This window comes from Notothenia coriiceps, unplaced genomic scaffold (assembly GCF_000735185.1).
Source record: "Notothenia coriiceps isolate Sejong01 unplaced genomic scaffold, NC01 NC01_scaffold00022313, whole genome shotgun sequence".
NCBI classification, from domain to species: domain Eukaryota; kingdom Metazoa; phylum Chordata; class Actinopteri; order Perciformes; family Nototheniidae; genus Notothenia; species Notothenia coriiceps.
The window spans coordinates 12,584-27,241 of NW_011355014.1; the positions used below are offsets into that span (position 1 = coordinate 12,584).

The 14,658-nt window shown below is 38.1% G+C and overlaps 2 protein-coding genes across 3 annotated transcripts in view; both read right to left on the bottom strand.

The window, feature by feature from the left end:
* Positions 1-2,264: 2,264 nt before the first annotated feature.
* Positions 2,265-5,294, bottom strand: LOC104953933 (immediate early response 3-interacting protein 1). Its single transcript, XM_010780978.1, has 3 exons — positions 5,121-5,294; positions 4,262-4,363; positions 2,265-2,847 (listed from the first exon to the last, which is right to left on the bottom strand). The coding sequence occupies exons 1-3, from the start codon at positions 5,209-5,211 to the stop codon at positions 2,792-2,794; spliced, it is 249 nt and encodes an 82-aa protein (XP_010779280.1). The 5' UTR covers positions 5,212-5,294; the 3' UTR covers positions 2,265-2,791.
* Positions 5,295-6,133: 839 nt separating this feature from the next.
* Positions 6,134-14,658, bottom strand: part of LOC104953934 (mothers against decapentaplegic homolog 2) — an 18,973-nt gene continuing 10,448 nt past the window's right edge. For both annotated transcript variants that reach the window (XM_010780979.1, XM_010780981.1), the window contains exons 3-5: positions 9,324-9,461; positions 9,032-9,176; positions 6,134-8,231 (exon numbers count right to left, since the gene is read on the bottom strand). In XM_010780979.1, the coding sequence (XP_010779281.1) occupies positions 8,108-8,231; positions 9,032-9,176; positions 9,324-9,461 (407 nt within the window). In that variant the 3' untranslated portion in view covers positions 6,134-8,107. The remainder of the gene's footprint in view (positions 8,232-9,031; positions 9,177-9,323; positions 9,462-14,658) is intronic.

A 14,658-nucleotide genomic window follows, 5' to 3' on the forward strand; every position in this document is an offset into this window, starting at 1 on the left:
CAGGGTATGATCCAGTTAAAAACATGTGAGGTTTCATGAGGTTGTTAACATCTCAGTTTATCAGTGGATGTTGCTGGAACTACTTGTAAACAGCGTGTTCCTGCGGACAACCACAGCGTGACTTCGGTTCAGGTATTAGAGACCGGTCTCAAGTCAGCACGCTGCAACTTCGCGCTTTAGGGCTTGATAGCACACTCCTCCCTCCACACGCTCCACATCGTTGGTTTGGAACACGCCCTCAATATACGCGGACCCTCCGCGTGAACGCGCAAACGGAAGGGTAGGGTGTAGGGGTAGGGGGTAGGGGGCGGTTTGGGAATGGGCCATAGAGAAACGTTGATTCTGGGTCCTTAGCTTGAAAAAAAAAAAAAGAGAGGAGGGGGTGGGGGGTAGCGCTAATGCCTGCTCAGAATTCTACCAGCAGATACTCAGCTAAATGCTGCCGTGATTAAACACCATCATGTTCAAAACCACGTCAAGGATTATTTCTGAAACAGTATGGAGCTCAAACTCTTTTTCTTTTTTTACCACAAGGTGAGTTCCTTTTTTTATTTCCTGCTTTTCTACACATGCTCTCTCCAGTACAGGTTAGCTCTGAGTGTTAGCGATGCATGCTAATGTAAACAAAGACCATATTACGTACAAAACAGTCAGGCATTGTTCCCGATAGCAACGTTTCTGGCCGTGGGTGTAAAGCCAGCCCACATTTCAGATATTACGTCATATCGGACGCAAATCTGGATCAGCTCCGTTGTTCCCCCGTTTTTAGAGATTTGTGTACGGGGGAAAAGAGAGAGGGTTTTGTTTTCTGACGCTGCGTGAGTTCCCTGACACACCGGGAACACATATTTATTTATTTTTGCATGATAGGTCCCCTTTAAGTATTACATATAGTTGTTATAGTTTATGAGACATCTGAAAAACACCAGCTGAAGCTATCACCTTAAATATCAGAATATTCTTGATGTGTTTCACCTGCTGGGCTGAGTCTGAAGTGCTGGTCTGTGATCAGCGTCAGCAGCAATCTGCGGCAGAGAACCTCGGGGAAACACAGAGGAACGTCTCGGTAGTCCGAGTCCGGATAATCCCAACCATAACCTGCAGCGCCGCAGAAACTCCTCAACAGGGGGGTATGCAGCCTGGGGAATACAGTCAAAGGCAAGAAGTAAAAACAATCATTTTCAACTGACATATTTAATTTGTGGTAAGAAATTAACCATTGAACTCAATGTATTATATATTTATTCAAGCATCTAATGGACCAATCTGCACACTGACTAATTTTACTGTCGCTACTTGTATGCTAATACTTTTCTACTTTTACTTGAGTAACATTTTGAATGCAGGACTTTTACTCTAACAGAGTACTCCTACTTTTACTCAAGTACAAGATCTGAGTACTTATACTTCTACTCAAGTACAAGATCTGAGTACTTCTACTTGTAATCAAGTACAAGATCTGAGTACTTCTACTTTTACTCCAGTACAATATCTGAGTACTTCTCCCACCTCTGATCATGATGCATTATAATCCCATATGTAAATGTACCTGCAGTTGAGCACAGTGTAAACTACATCCGGCTGGTTTGAGGTTTCTTTGCTCAGGAATCCCGTCCTCTGAGCCACAGCTTTGGTCATATATTTGATGTAAAGAAACAGAAAACTTGGAAGCCTCTCCTCGTAGAGAACATGAGTTTTTAACGACTTGTAGGAGCTGTAAATGTGAACATAAACGATATACACACAACACACAGAGAGCGAAGAAACCACGTAACTCTGCGCATTGCCCATTATAGCTCAAAAATAATAAATAAAGAGGGTTTAATAAGTATTACTACATATTAAATCACTTTGTAAATCTGCAGAATAATGTAAACACAGGAAAACATGTCGCTGTCAGAAGTACGGAAAGTGAACAGGGACAAACAACACGCCGTTGCTACAGTGAAGTTAGTTTCAGGTTGGATCATCCAGCGTCACTAATGTTTATTTTTGCCTCCATGCTAACTTGCCAATTCTGGTAAATAATAATGCCAAAAAAGTACAATAAATATGACTAAGGAGGCACAGCTTTTTTAGCTATTGATGTGTTATGAATTTATTTTATACAAATATTGTATTAGAAGATAATTTAATTCATTTTCAAATAGTTTCTATGTAATATCAATATTCATATTAAATACAAATCCCAAAATCCAATATAAAATAAAACGATCGCTCTTAAACCATCCACTATTTCAGGAAATGAAAACACATTAGCACACTTTTAGTGAAAGTCTTTAAAAACTCTTTCTTTTAGAGCATTTTAACAATCACATCATGTATACAGAAGTTAAATTACATGTATTCAGTGTATAATTCATAAACATTCTACATTCGGCACCCAGTGAATTGAATAAAAGTTGTTCATATAATATTTAAATCCTAGGAAAATGATGTGTTACTTATTCAGCATGTTATTGTACTATTACAAAGTAGACTGTAAATTCAATATTTGCCCATTTCTGCTGAGATCTTCCTTTTTTACAGTTATTTTTTATTGTAATATTGTTCATTTCATATATTAATGTTTCTGGTCAATACACCGAAAATTCGAAAATCTACTCGGCAATGAACCGGATACTGATTTGTAAATATTCTGCTGTTCAAAACTGGCATTAAATAATATCCAATGTATTGATATTACGTGATAACATTCATATTGAGGCTGACAGGAGTCATTTTGTGAGTCAGATGATTCTGCAGAAGGCTTCCTGAGGTGATGAAGGTTGTCTCCTCCTCCTCCTCCTCCTCATCCGAACAGAAGCAGCAGCACTATGCAGACCGCATTCACCGCAATCAACGGCACTGCAGAGGAACAGACAACAGAGGATTAAAACCAGGACTTCTTTCTTACTCAGTTACATTACCAGAATTTCTGAAGTTGAGTTTAAGATAAGATGAAACTTTATTTATCCCCTTGGGGAAATTCAGGCGTTTATAGCAGCAACAGGGTCAGAGTTAAAAACAGGATTCACATAAGGTTTCTTAACCTTCTTTCAATAATGTACCTGTGCTGACCCCTGCTTTAATCCTCCCTGCAGTGTGTGAACCTTTAATGATCCTCCCTTTTGGTCTATCATTGATCAACACTGGGGGTTAAAAGCTCGATACAGTGTCTCGCCCGCTCTCTCTGCTGGCTGAACTCTTTCTAGAGAGCAGCTACCTTCTTATGCTTTTGTTTGGTATTGTTTTGGGTTCTACATAAAACACCTTGCACTAACTCATAGTGACACATCCACACCTACACTACTGATATATCACTGACTCTCACTCCTCAATTTGGTAGCTTCCTTTGTCTATTGGTTTAATAATAATAAATACTTTTCTTTAAACTGTGTCCTTTTCCCATTGTGGCCATTGAAAATATATGCTAAGCCAGTTTACCAGCGCAAAACATTTTTTGGGTAGCAAAGAAAAAGGCCTATATAAAAAGGTAAAATGCAGTGATGTACTATCAGTGTCTGATTCACAAACCAACAAACTTGTTGATGTGATATCACTAAGAAGTATTGTGTCTTTTTGATAAGTTGCTCAGAATATTTATTAAAAAACCTTGGCTTCTTTTCCACTTATATAACTGTACATTTTCCAACACTCTCTTTCTACATTTTCTCTGTCATTCAATATTAAAACTAGCCTTCTGGTCACATAAAACAAACCTAATTGTGTATAATAATAACAACCAAATACATTTTATTTGGAGGTGCCTTTCATAACACCCAAGGACACCTTACATTTCATAAAATACTCCAAAAAAAGGGTTAAAAACAGCACAATAGAACAATAACATTTAAGGAAGCAGGGAACATCGGGCACTACATTGAGTAGGATGATCTGAACAGGTGAGTCAAATCCTATATATCATATTTTAGGAACTTCATTTTCTTTAATTACTTAGAAAAACAACCCTCCTTTCTCGTTCAGGAAACACTGTACTGTAATAATAATAATAATAATACACTTTATTGATATAGCACCTTTCACGCAGCCCAAAGTGCTTTACAGAGTATGACAAAAAATCACAATAACAAACGAGGAACATAATTAAAATATGTAAAAACATTAAAACATGAACAGTGGTACTACTAAAAATGATACTGCACTCTAGGTACTTTTAAAAGTGAAACATTGGAGGATCTACTTGTCCTTGCAGGTTGATCAAATGAGGGACAGTCACTTAAATATGTTGGGGCAATAGTGTAGTGTCGTGAGCACCCACCTCTCATCACGGTCCTCACGGAGCGGACGAGGGTCATCAGCTGCACTTTGACCCCCGGTTCATCCCCAAAACCTCCAACACTCGTGTCTACTCCCCACCCAACTGAAGGAGGTTAAAACACACAGAGAGATATACAGAAGTGTCATTATAAAGAGGGAATAAAAACATGCTATGACTGAGACAATTATATAAATGTACATTACGTTTTCATCATTTTGTGTGACTTCATTTTTCGACTCTTCAACGGCCAATTTATATATATAAAATAGATATTTCACAAAACTACAATATCTAAAAATACAGAGCCTTACCACTTGTAATACAAGTATACATCATTTTGTATTTCTTTATAATCTCATTGTACTTATATTCTACTATATATTGATGTTTCGTCTTCTTTTTCTTCAATGTTTGCTTTAATTCCCAAATAATTAAATGTATTATTAACATACTGTTGTATTACTATTTACTGAAGCAAAACATCTTCCAACACTACATCATAAGTGCTTTTACATTTGATACTTTAAGTATATGTTGAAGCTTGCTAATACATTTATTTTATTTTAGTTTAAGGAAGACTTTGAATGAAGGACTACTTTGCCTTGATCTGAATTCTAGCCTGAAAAGTCTAACAAAAGTAAAATAAAATCGTAGCAATTGTATTTAAACCTCTCCATCACACACTTTAAGTCATTCATCAGGGGCTGGTGTAATCACTCTAAAAACCGATAAATACTTTAAGTTTTTAATTGTTCTAGCTGTCAGGTTACTAGCTAGTTAGCATTAGCTTAGCTTTTTTGAATTTCAACTGACATCTAACTGACAACGGACGGTTATAATTCAAACTACTTCCACTTACTTTTACTCAGAAATCTTTCTTCGTGCAACACAGCGACAGCATTGACGCACAAAATGGCTGCTTGGATGAGAGAATACAAAGTAAAGGCCATGTTGTCTTCACAGGAAGCTAGCTATATGCTAACAGTATTTACATCTGACGTAGCCTACGGTGGCTGAGAGGGTCAAACCGAGTGACAGCTTGTGCTTCTTACATATAATCATAATTATTTTATTATTAAATTGGGATATAAAATCCATAATAAGCAGTAACGTACTGCAGTAAAAGTAGTAACACCAGAGTGTGGATTTTTTTACATTTCGCATTACATTTGATTATAGTAATGAATCATTACTATTAGCGCTTTATTGTTTACTTTTGTACTACATACTTCCGGGTTGCTTTTGATTATCACCAAAATATAAATTAAGTTTAACTCATAACTACAGTAAGGCCCAATAAACTAGTGGTTGCTTATAATTTGTATAAATGAAATGTATCTGAATATTCGAAATATGAGTTATTAAATAAATGTAGTAAATGTACTTAAAAATGTGTACTTTTCTTGAGTAAATATACTTTAAATACTTCCCACCACAAACAATAAGGGCTAATTCATCAAAATACTAGTATGAGTACTTGAGATACTTCAACTTTACTAAATTATTTTGTTATGCCACTTTCTTCTATTACTGCACTACAATAAAATTACAGATTTACTGTAAGTTTACAAGTTACATTACAAATTAAGATTTTTGACATTTACAACATGTTTTACAACCAACCAATTGTCTACTACACATACAGCCTGAATCATTACTAGATTGGACAGAACATTAATTGGCATTTTCATATGGTATTACCTTGTTTGCATACCATACATGTGCATAAAGTCATATATAACTAAGTATTTATACTCATGTTATGTATATATTCTATAATTAAGGGAAAAATGAACTGTGTTACTACCCTGTCTGAATTGACTGCATATACAAACATATATATAGAATTAAGAAACAAACACACACACAGAATCATGAGAATAAAAATCTTTATTAGTGTTTTATGAAGTCTGCATAATATGCCACACGCCTGAGAAGCTTATGGTCAGAAAAAAAAAAAAGAACTGCTCTATCAATACGGCCCTCTACTGGTAAAACAACTGCGACATCTACTGTACTGACTGCTTTGCAAAAAGATTACTGTTAAATACACACATACTGTACTACTGTTATGTATATGTACGTCTGGTCCACGTTCAGGTTTTGTAATGTCATTTTTTTTTCACATTCATATGTTGGAGGCCAAAGATAAAAACAATGTAACACTGGACCCTAACACACGGTTCAGTTCCCCAAAATCCAAACGCCACTAGGTGCACTTAAAGTACAATCACTAGTGCCGTAAGGTAAACACATGTACATCAAAAATAAGGGGGGAGAAAAGGGAGGAGGAAGGGGACATGTCATAAACTCGCAACAGCCACATAATGACAAAAAATGGCAGAGTTGAAGCTAATAAGTCTTGTTGTACATACTGTATTTTAACGACAGATACACACATTAACACACACAGGTCTTCTTCTGTAACATTTTAAAAGCCAATTGTTTCTAAGCACCAAAAGGCTACAAGAGGTCACGTGTGTTTCAAAAATAATAATAATAAAAGAGATGACTGAATGAATGGCCATTACAAAGTTTGTTTTTTACATGCCTCTGGAATCATTATAAGCATTACAAGGAAAGGAGTACTTAAAATGCACCAGATTTCTTTGGGAAAAAAGGATAGAAACACATCATGTGGGGGCAGTGAGAGGTTTTTAATATCAAGACAAACTAATTATTTTTTTTAGGGTAAAACGGAAAAAGGAATGATCCATGCCCTCCTTTTTAGAAACAGCTGTGGTCTTGAAAATATTACTTTAATAAAAAGTGAACGACAGAGAAATTTTAAGTATATTTATATATAAAAATACATGAGAATACAAAAAAGTAGCAAAACAATGGGGATATAGGCTAAAAACAGAATGATACCTTCAATTTCTCCTGGCGTTTTAAAGCTCCCCCCCCCCCCTCGTCGGAGAGCCCCAGGACTCCCAGTGTCGAGTCAAAAAAAGCTTTTTAATACCAGCTGATTTCCTCTGGTCCCTGCCCAGTGCACCTCTCTCATTAGCTCCAATACCAGGCTAATCAGCGGGGATTTTAACTAGAGTGCCATATAATGACAAAGAAATAAACTACATCCAGATCGAGTTTGCAGTTTGGGGTTTTTTCTTTTTGGAATTACTTTATACTTTAACATTCCTATTTGTCCATTAAAGAAGTATGTCTTATAACGACACACGTACAAAAAAAGAAAGGGCGAATTTTAAAATTTTCCATAAAACACATTGTGGCGTTTCCACCAAGGCCATCGTTTTTCTTCACCCAGAGCCACCGCTAAAATCCCTCCTGACTATTTCCCAGAGAAAAGTAAACTTAGGATCAGAACAATGGTTGGGGTGGGATAGGAACAAGAACACATAATTTGAGCAATCAAGCTTGTGTTACTCATACAAGCAATCTTCAATACTGAGAAACTATTCACAGATATTTTTGGTATTTCCCCTACTTCCTGGACTAAAAACCAATATACATTTTCATTTGTACCACAAATAGATCTAATATTAAGGATTTGGGGGAAAGCAATTTAACAAGGTGCATGACATAGATGGGTAACAAAGTGCCGATTTTTTTTTTGTTTTTACTGAAAAGTCTGTATGCATGTGTGTGTGCGACGGTGTGGGTGCGTTTGTTCGTGTGTGTGTGTGTGTGTGTGTGTGTGTAAAGGTAAAAGAGGGATGTGGAACTGGGCCACAAATACTATGAAGAACGTGACAGAAAATTCATTCTGTGGGGGTTTTCCTTTTGTTGTTTTTTTATGAAAGGACTCGCATGTTTGGAATTTAATGATCATGTAATGGGCTGCGGTTATTTTTTTTGTTTTTTTTGGGGCGTTTCTTTAGCTGTTTAGGACATACTGGAGCAGCGAGCAGACGGGGAACCCATCTGGGTCAGGACCTTGTCGAGCCACTGCAGCGGGCCGTTCAAGTGAAGCTCGATCCAGCAAGGAGTGCTCGTGACAGTCTGCCGCCTGGAAAACACAAAGCATGCATTTTAATATCTGACATGAGCATTTTCATGCCTTACAACACATGATTTATTATGAGCTTTTATGCTCCAGACTGCTGTAAGAGTCTGCAGGAGGATCTGAGAACTGCCTTGAAAGTTTAAAACTTAAACTTGAAGAGGCCCTATTCTGCTTTTTGGGGGTTTCCCTTTCCTATTGTGTGTGTGATTAAGGTTTTTGTGCATGTAAATGGTCTGAAAAAGGCTAAAATGGCTGTTTCTCTCTCCTACACACTGATATACACCTGAACATCAGCAGGAGAGGACTCTTTAAAGTAGAGACACTACATACTGATATACACCTGAACATCAGCAGGAGAGGACTCTTTAAAGTAGAGACACTACATACTGATATACACCTGAACATCAGCAGGAGAGGACTCTTTAAAGTAGAGACACTACATACTGATATACACCTGAACATCAGCAGGAGAGGACTCTTTAAAAGTAGAGACACTACATACTGATATACACCTGAACATCAGCAGGAGAGGACTCTTTAAAGTACAGACAATAGTACATACTGATATACACCTGAACATCAGCAGGAGAGGACTCTTTAAAGTAGAGACACTACATACTGATATACACCTGAACATCAGCAGGAGAGGACTCTTTAAAGTAGAGACACTACATACTGATATACACCTGAACATCAGCAAGAGAGGACTCTTTAAAGTAGAGACACTACATACTGATACACCTGAACATCCTGCGGCTTGTATGGATTTCTAGTTCAGGTTCAGTTGTATCTGCAGGGCTCACCTGTACTCGGCTCCCCAGCCTTTGACGAAGCTCATGCGGATGGTGCACATCCTGGTGAGCTGGTAAACCGCCTCGAAGCCCTGATTCACCGACTGAGCCAACAGGGCCGCGAACTCCTGGTTGTTGAAGATTTTTAAATTGCAACCTAACGAGAAACAAAGGGATAAACAACAAAGAAGTTAACACGTGTTTTCCTAGCCCACTGACAAATCCAATTCATTGTGCATGTCTGGTTAATTATAGGTTCTTTGTTGTGTGCTCAGCTACACACGTTACATCTTCGGCATCTTACCTGGAGGAATTTTACACACTGTCGCCGGATGCCAGCCGTACCGCTGGTTGCAGTTTGGACTCTGGACAAAGATGGCGCTATCACTCAGGCACTCAGCGAAAACCTCCCCTCCGATGTAGTAGAGTCTAACTCCTCTTCCTGCAAACACACACACAGTCAGAGGGTAGAATACGATATCTGACCTGAGCAATTATTATTCATTCAGTCAGATCTCCCTCTCCTCTTAGAGTGTGTGCATCTGTGTGAGTGAGTGTGCAGGTGCTGCCTCCTGATAGAGAGGTCAATGGCGAGAGAAAGATTATCTCTCGATTATCTTTCTCTCTCCATTGACTTCAATANAGGAGGGGAAGCAGCAGGCGGTTAGAGAAATGAGAACTCCTCTCCTCTGAGCGGTCATTTTAAAGAGACGTCCATTAATGATGACAGGAGGCACAGCAGCACTCTGTCTGATGGACAGATGTGTTCATGACCACTTATATATTTACTTTTAATTAATTCACAGTGCGGTATAATGAGACAATAACAGGCTACAGATACGGACACACACACACATATATTTATATAAATATATACAATTTCAGAATCAAACAAGTATGAGAGCACTCTCATAATAATGTAACACAATCAGAGACTGGATAATATATCCCCCCCCCCTCTCTCTCTGGTCGCTGAAATGGGGAATTGAAATTGAAAGTATTAAAAGTAAGCGTAGGACACCAAACTAACTGAGGCCTGTCTCTCCGCCGCATCTATGCACACACACACACACACACACACACACACACACACACACACACACACACACACACACACACACACACACACACACACACACACACACACACACACACACACACACACCTACAGCTCCTAAAGCATATAATACAGCCATTGTGTATTTTATTATGTGAATCACTACATGGTCTTAGAAAAATATCGACTCTTTGTTTGTAGATATCTACTAAACTACAGCATACAAATACAGAGAGTAATGTAGGCCCGCTATACTGAGTGATATATATTTGACACACTGCTCTGCTTTCTGCACGGACCTCACAACTGTTCTCACTGGAAACATTGCGTCGCCGTTCAAGCGGTTACTAAAATAATATTCAGGGGATGCATGCAGAGCTGTCATTGGCTGAGATAAGTCCAGGCGTGCGTCACGACTCTTTGAAACATCACTGTTGCCGGAAATACATCCGCGGAGGAGCCACGGAGGAACCATCAGTGTATCCTTGGTTATAGCTCCTCCAGAGACTCTCGACGCTCGATCCTCGGTCCTCGGTCCTCAATGTGCATTTAGAGGAATTAGATGTCCTTCAACATGATTAGGAGCAAAACACATCTTGCCAGTTTTATAACTTTGTTTGGGGGGTGATACTGGTTTGTTGTAGAAGTCAAGAAAGTGGATGTAAAAAATATTACCCCTTGATGCATGGAATATAGCAGATGTGCATTTTCATCTGTTTTGATGTGAGACACACAAAAAAAAAGTATTTTAAAAGTAAATTTGCTTGCTATAACTAAAAGAATGAATACATATTGCTTTATTTATTTGGTTTGATGAGAGTACTTGCCAGTACTTGCTATGGGACCTAGAAATTAGCTCCATAGATTGGCAACTATTTTGATAGATAGTATTTATCAGTGTGTAGATCATTGATTGAACATATCTGTTTGTACATAATTAAATCATTTATATAGTTTGGGAACAACAATCCCAGTAATTTGTTTATTTCCACCTGGCTGCCAGACAGAGAAGCTTTAAAAAGATGGGAGAGATATTGCTGTATATCCATCTTGGTTGGCTAAGTATCAGTATTTAAATTGAGTTTAACTGTGCTAGGTTAGTACCAATGTGGGTCACAGCCTGCAAGAGACACTTTGCATGATGGGATGCAAAGTGCCGGGGTGTCCATGCCAACGTTTTATTGATGATCCCGCAATAAGTAAAATCTTCAATGAGATCTTTTCATGTGTTTCCCAATCTCTAACATGATTACCAGTCATGCTGAAACACCGTGACTTGCCACTCAACATGCAATAGATGTCCTGTTTGTAAGTCATTATTGAAACAAATATTAATCTCACCCCAGACTCGTATTATTTGGACCAGAATAATTGAAAATATTCATATGTACCAGCGTAAATGTAATCCGCATAATCGGCTGTGTTGATTACTGTGATCCCAGCCATATACGAGGATAAGGCTACTTTTAACTGTAAAGGGATTTACATGTTGGATTACTACTAAAGCAAGGATATATGTTCAAAACATTTCCTAATATTTCCTCATTTGTGGGAAATTGAACCAGAGGGATCTTTTCATGTTAATGCGACAAGCATGTGATGGAAAGTTTGGGTTAAGTCGGTCCAGGCAACAACAAACAAGTGTGTGTGACAGTGTGTATTTTAATCCCTGATTTTAATTCACTAATCGTTATTCTGATTAGATTGCCACAGAAGAAAAAGGAGGATATATTACAAATCTATTTGGGTGTATTAATAGCTGTCTTCATAATTCCTTTATTTGCATAAAGGCATAAATACATGAATGCATAGCTCAGTACTTTTGATCATATGTGCATTAAACTGTTTTCTTTTTCAAGTTTCCCAGGGGAAAAACTACAGCCGTGGTTTCTGCAATAGGGCAACTCTCCAAGTTTATATATATATATATATATATATTTTAAATTAAGTAAACTTGGTTTACCTGGGTCCATAAATCCAGCCTCCTTCCCCTCAGGTCAGTGGATTTACCGCAGCAGTAATAACTGTCAGGCCAAATGCCTGGTAAAGTGGCGGGCAGCAGCGAGTGGAGGCAGTATTTATCACGCTATTGACTTTGTGACTGCCGTGTCGTGAACTCTTTTGTCATAAACTGGAGCAGCGCTGCAGATCGATCCGAGGAAAACTGCTGTCAGCTCGACTCCCAGCGAGCATTGCTTTTCCTACAGCCACTGAGAGGGCTGATAAATTCCCACCCCCCCCCTCCCCACACACACACACACAGTCCACAGACACACTTGAGAGGATATCAGGGCAAAGTGTACATGTTCACACATCCTTCTATCAAAATGAAAAGGTAAGAGTATGGAATTTTATAATTTTGAATCATTGCACAAATAAGAGGCGGTTAACAATCCAAACTGTGAAAGGGGACCAACTGAGATAATTACGTGTTTCCTGGAGCCATCAAGTGCCTCATTTAAGAAGAATATACCATTGATATAAATATACTGTTAAGATCCTCATTAAGGATCCCATTCTCCTGATGGTACGAGCTCTTCCTCTCAGTACTGCATGGTGTTTCCAGGACCTTTTTCCCGTTATTCAGGGGCTCGGCATGTGCAATGTTCCAGGTTTGTGCCTGCAAACATCTTTTAGACTCAGCTCATTGTATTAGAAATTGCTTTTAATGTTTTGAAAAGTTCATTGGTAGAGTTTTATACATTTTCATACATTATATTAACATCCACCCACCACTTACCTCAATCTGCCTTTCCTTCCCTTATTCCCCCTTTGACTCAAGTATACTTTCCCCCTCTGTGACAGCCATGTTGTTTTCCCCTTGTTTAATTTTCATAATCATCCCTTCTTTCTTCATGTTTTGTTGTTTTTCTCTCTCCCTTATTACCCTGTCCCTTTATCTCTGCACCTCTCCTCTCCTTATATTCTCACCTTTTCTTACTTGTCAGTTCCTCTCTGCGCTTTCCTTTTCTCATTCTTTTCTATTACTTTCTTTACTTTTACATTTGTTTTATTTTTATTTTCTTCTCCAACTTACACTTCCCTACACTCATTTCCTGTCTCCCTTTTCTTATTCCCTGTCCCCTATTTCATTCTTCCCCTCCTTATCTTTGGTGTCTTTTATTTTCCGTTCTCTATTCCTTCTCTAGGTACTTGGAACAGTATGTGTGGAGTCTGTGTTGACATCCAAAAACACATGCAGGTGCTGTGTGTGTGTGTGCGTGTGTGCGTGTGTGCGTGTATGTCAGGGTTTCCACTAGGATTTTTTCTTGCCGGTCAAACTTCCGGAAAGAATTAATTTTACCGGACAAATTTTAAACTTAACGGTCATGTTTCAATAATAATAATAATAATTGTGTAGCAGAGTTTCCGTTAGCAGGTAATTACCAGACTATGACCGGATATGCTGATGTTTAAAACTCAGTTAATGGGAGTCATTTTTATATTGCTTCAGTTTATAATCGTAACAGATCGAAAGTTCAGATTCCTTTTTCAATAAATGATGCGCTTCCACAAACAACAAACAACATAGTTATTACACTCAAACAAACTACGTATAGTAGATGAAGTACATTATTAAAAGTTTAGATTCACTTTGGATAATAACACAGGAGAAAAGGAGCCTCTCTTTTTCCTCTCTCCCTCCCTCTCTCTCCTGACAGCCCGTCAGTTTATCATGCAGCTCGCTAAACAGTGGGCGGGGCTTCAGGTGATCATGCAGAGCTGCGTGTCTCCGTCAGACTCCACAGCTGATCTGATCTCTCTTTCGTGTCCGGTTATTCTTCACTCGCGTTTATGTCCATATCGATCAGATCCAGCTCTCCTGATCGGCCTTTATAGAGAGCACCGATCAAACTATTAAGAGTGAATATCGGCCGATAATGACCGGCGGCCGATCGATCGGAGCATCCCTAATTATTACCGGACATTACTTTTACTTTTGGTACTTTAACTATATTTTGATGATAATACTTTTCTACTTTACTTGAGTAACATTTTGAATGCAGGACTTTTACTTGTAACCGAATATTCCTACACTCTGGTACTTCTACTTTCACTCAATACAAGACCTGAGTACTTCTCCCACCTCTGGTTATTGTCAATACGTCTTCTGTGGGGAGGCAGACCTAATACATTGGTAACACTTTATATTAAGATACACAAATTAACCATGAACTAGTTGTTAATTAACATGCATATTAGCAGTATATCGGCTCTTTATTAGTCATTATAAAACACTTATGAATGCCTTATTCTACATGACCATATTCTACAAGTAATAAGCTATTAGTTGAGAGTTTTTCCTCAATAACCCTCTAATTAGTGCTTATTCATTGCAAGTAAGGAAGTTGTTCGACATGAGTTTGGGTCTTAATATACTCTGCTCAATAAGGGCCTAATAAGGCAGTAGTAGCACATGAATAGTAATTGTCCCTTAATAACACTTAACAAATATGATCTATTCTTATGTAACAAGACATGAAACTACAAGTGTTAATTGTGTCTAATTAACTCAAAATTAGGTATTTATATCTAAGAACATGTTCCCTATTCTAAAGTGAAGTCTTGTTCATAACCAATA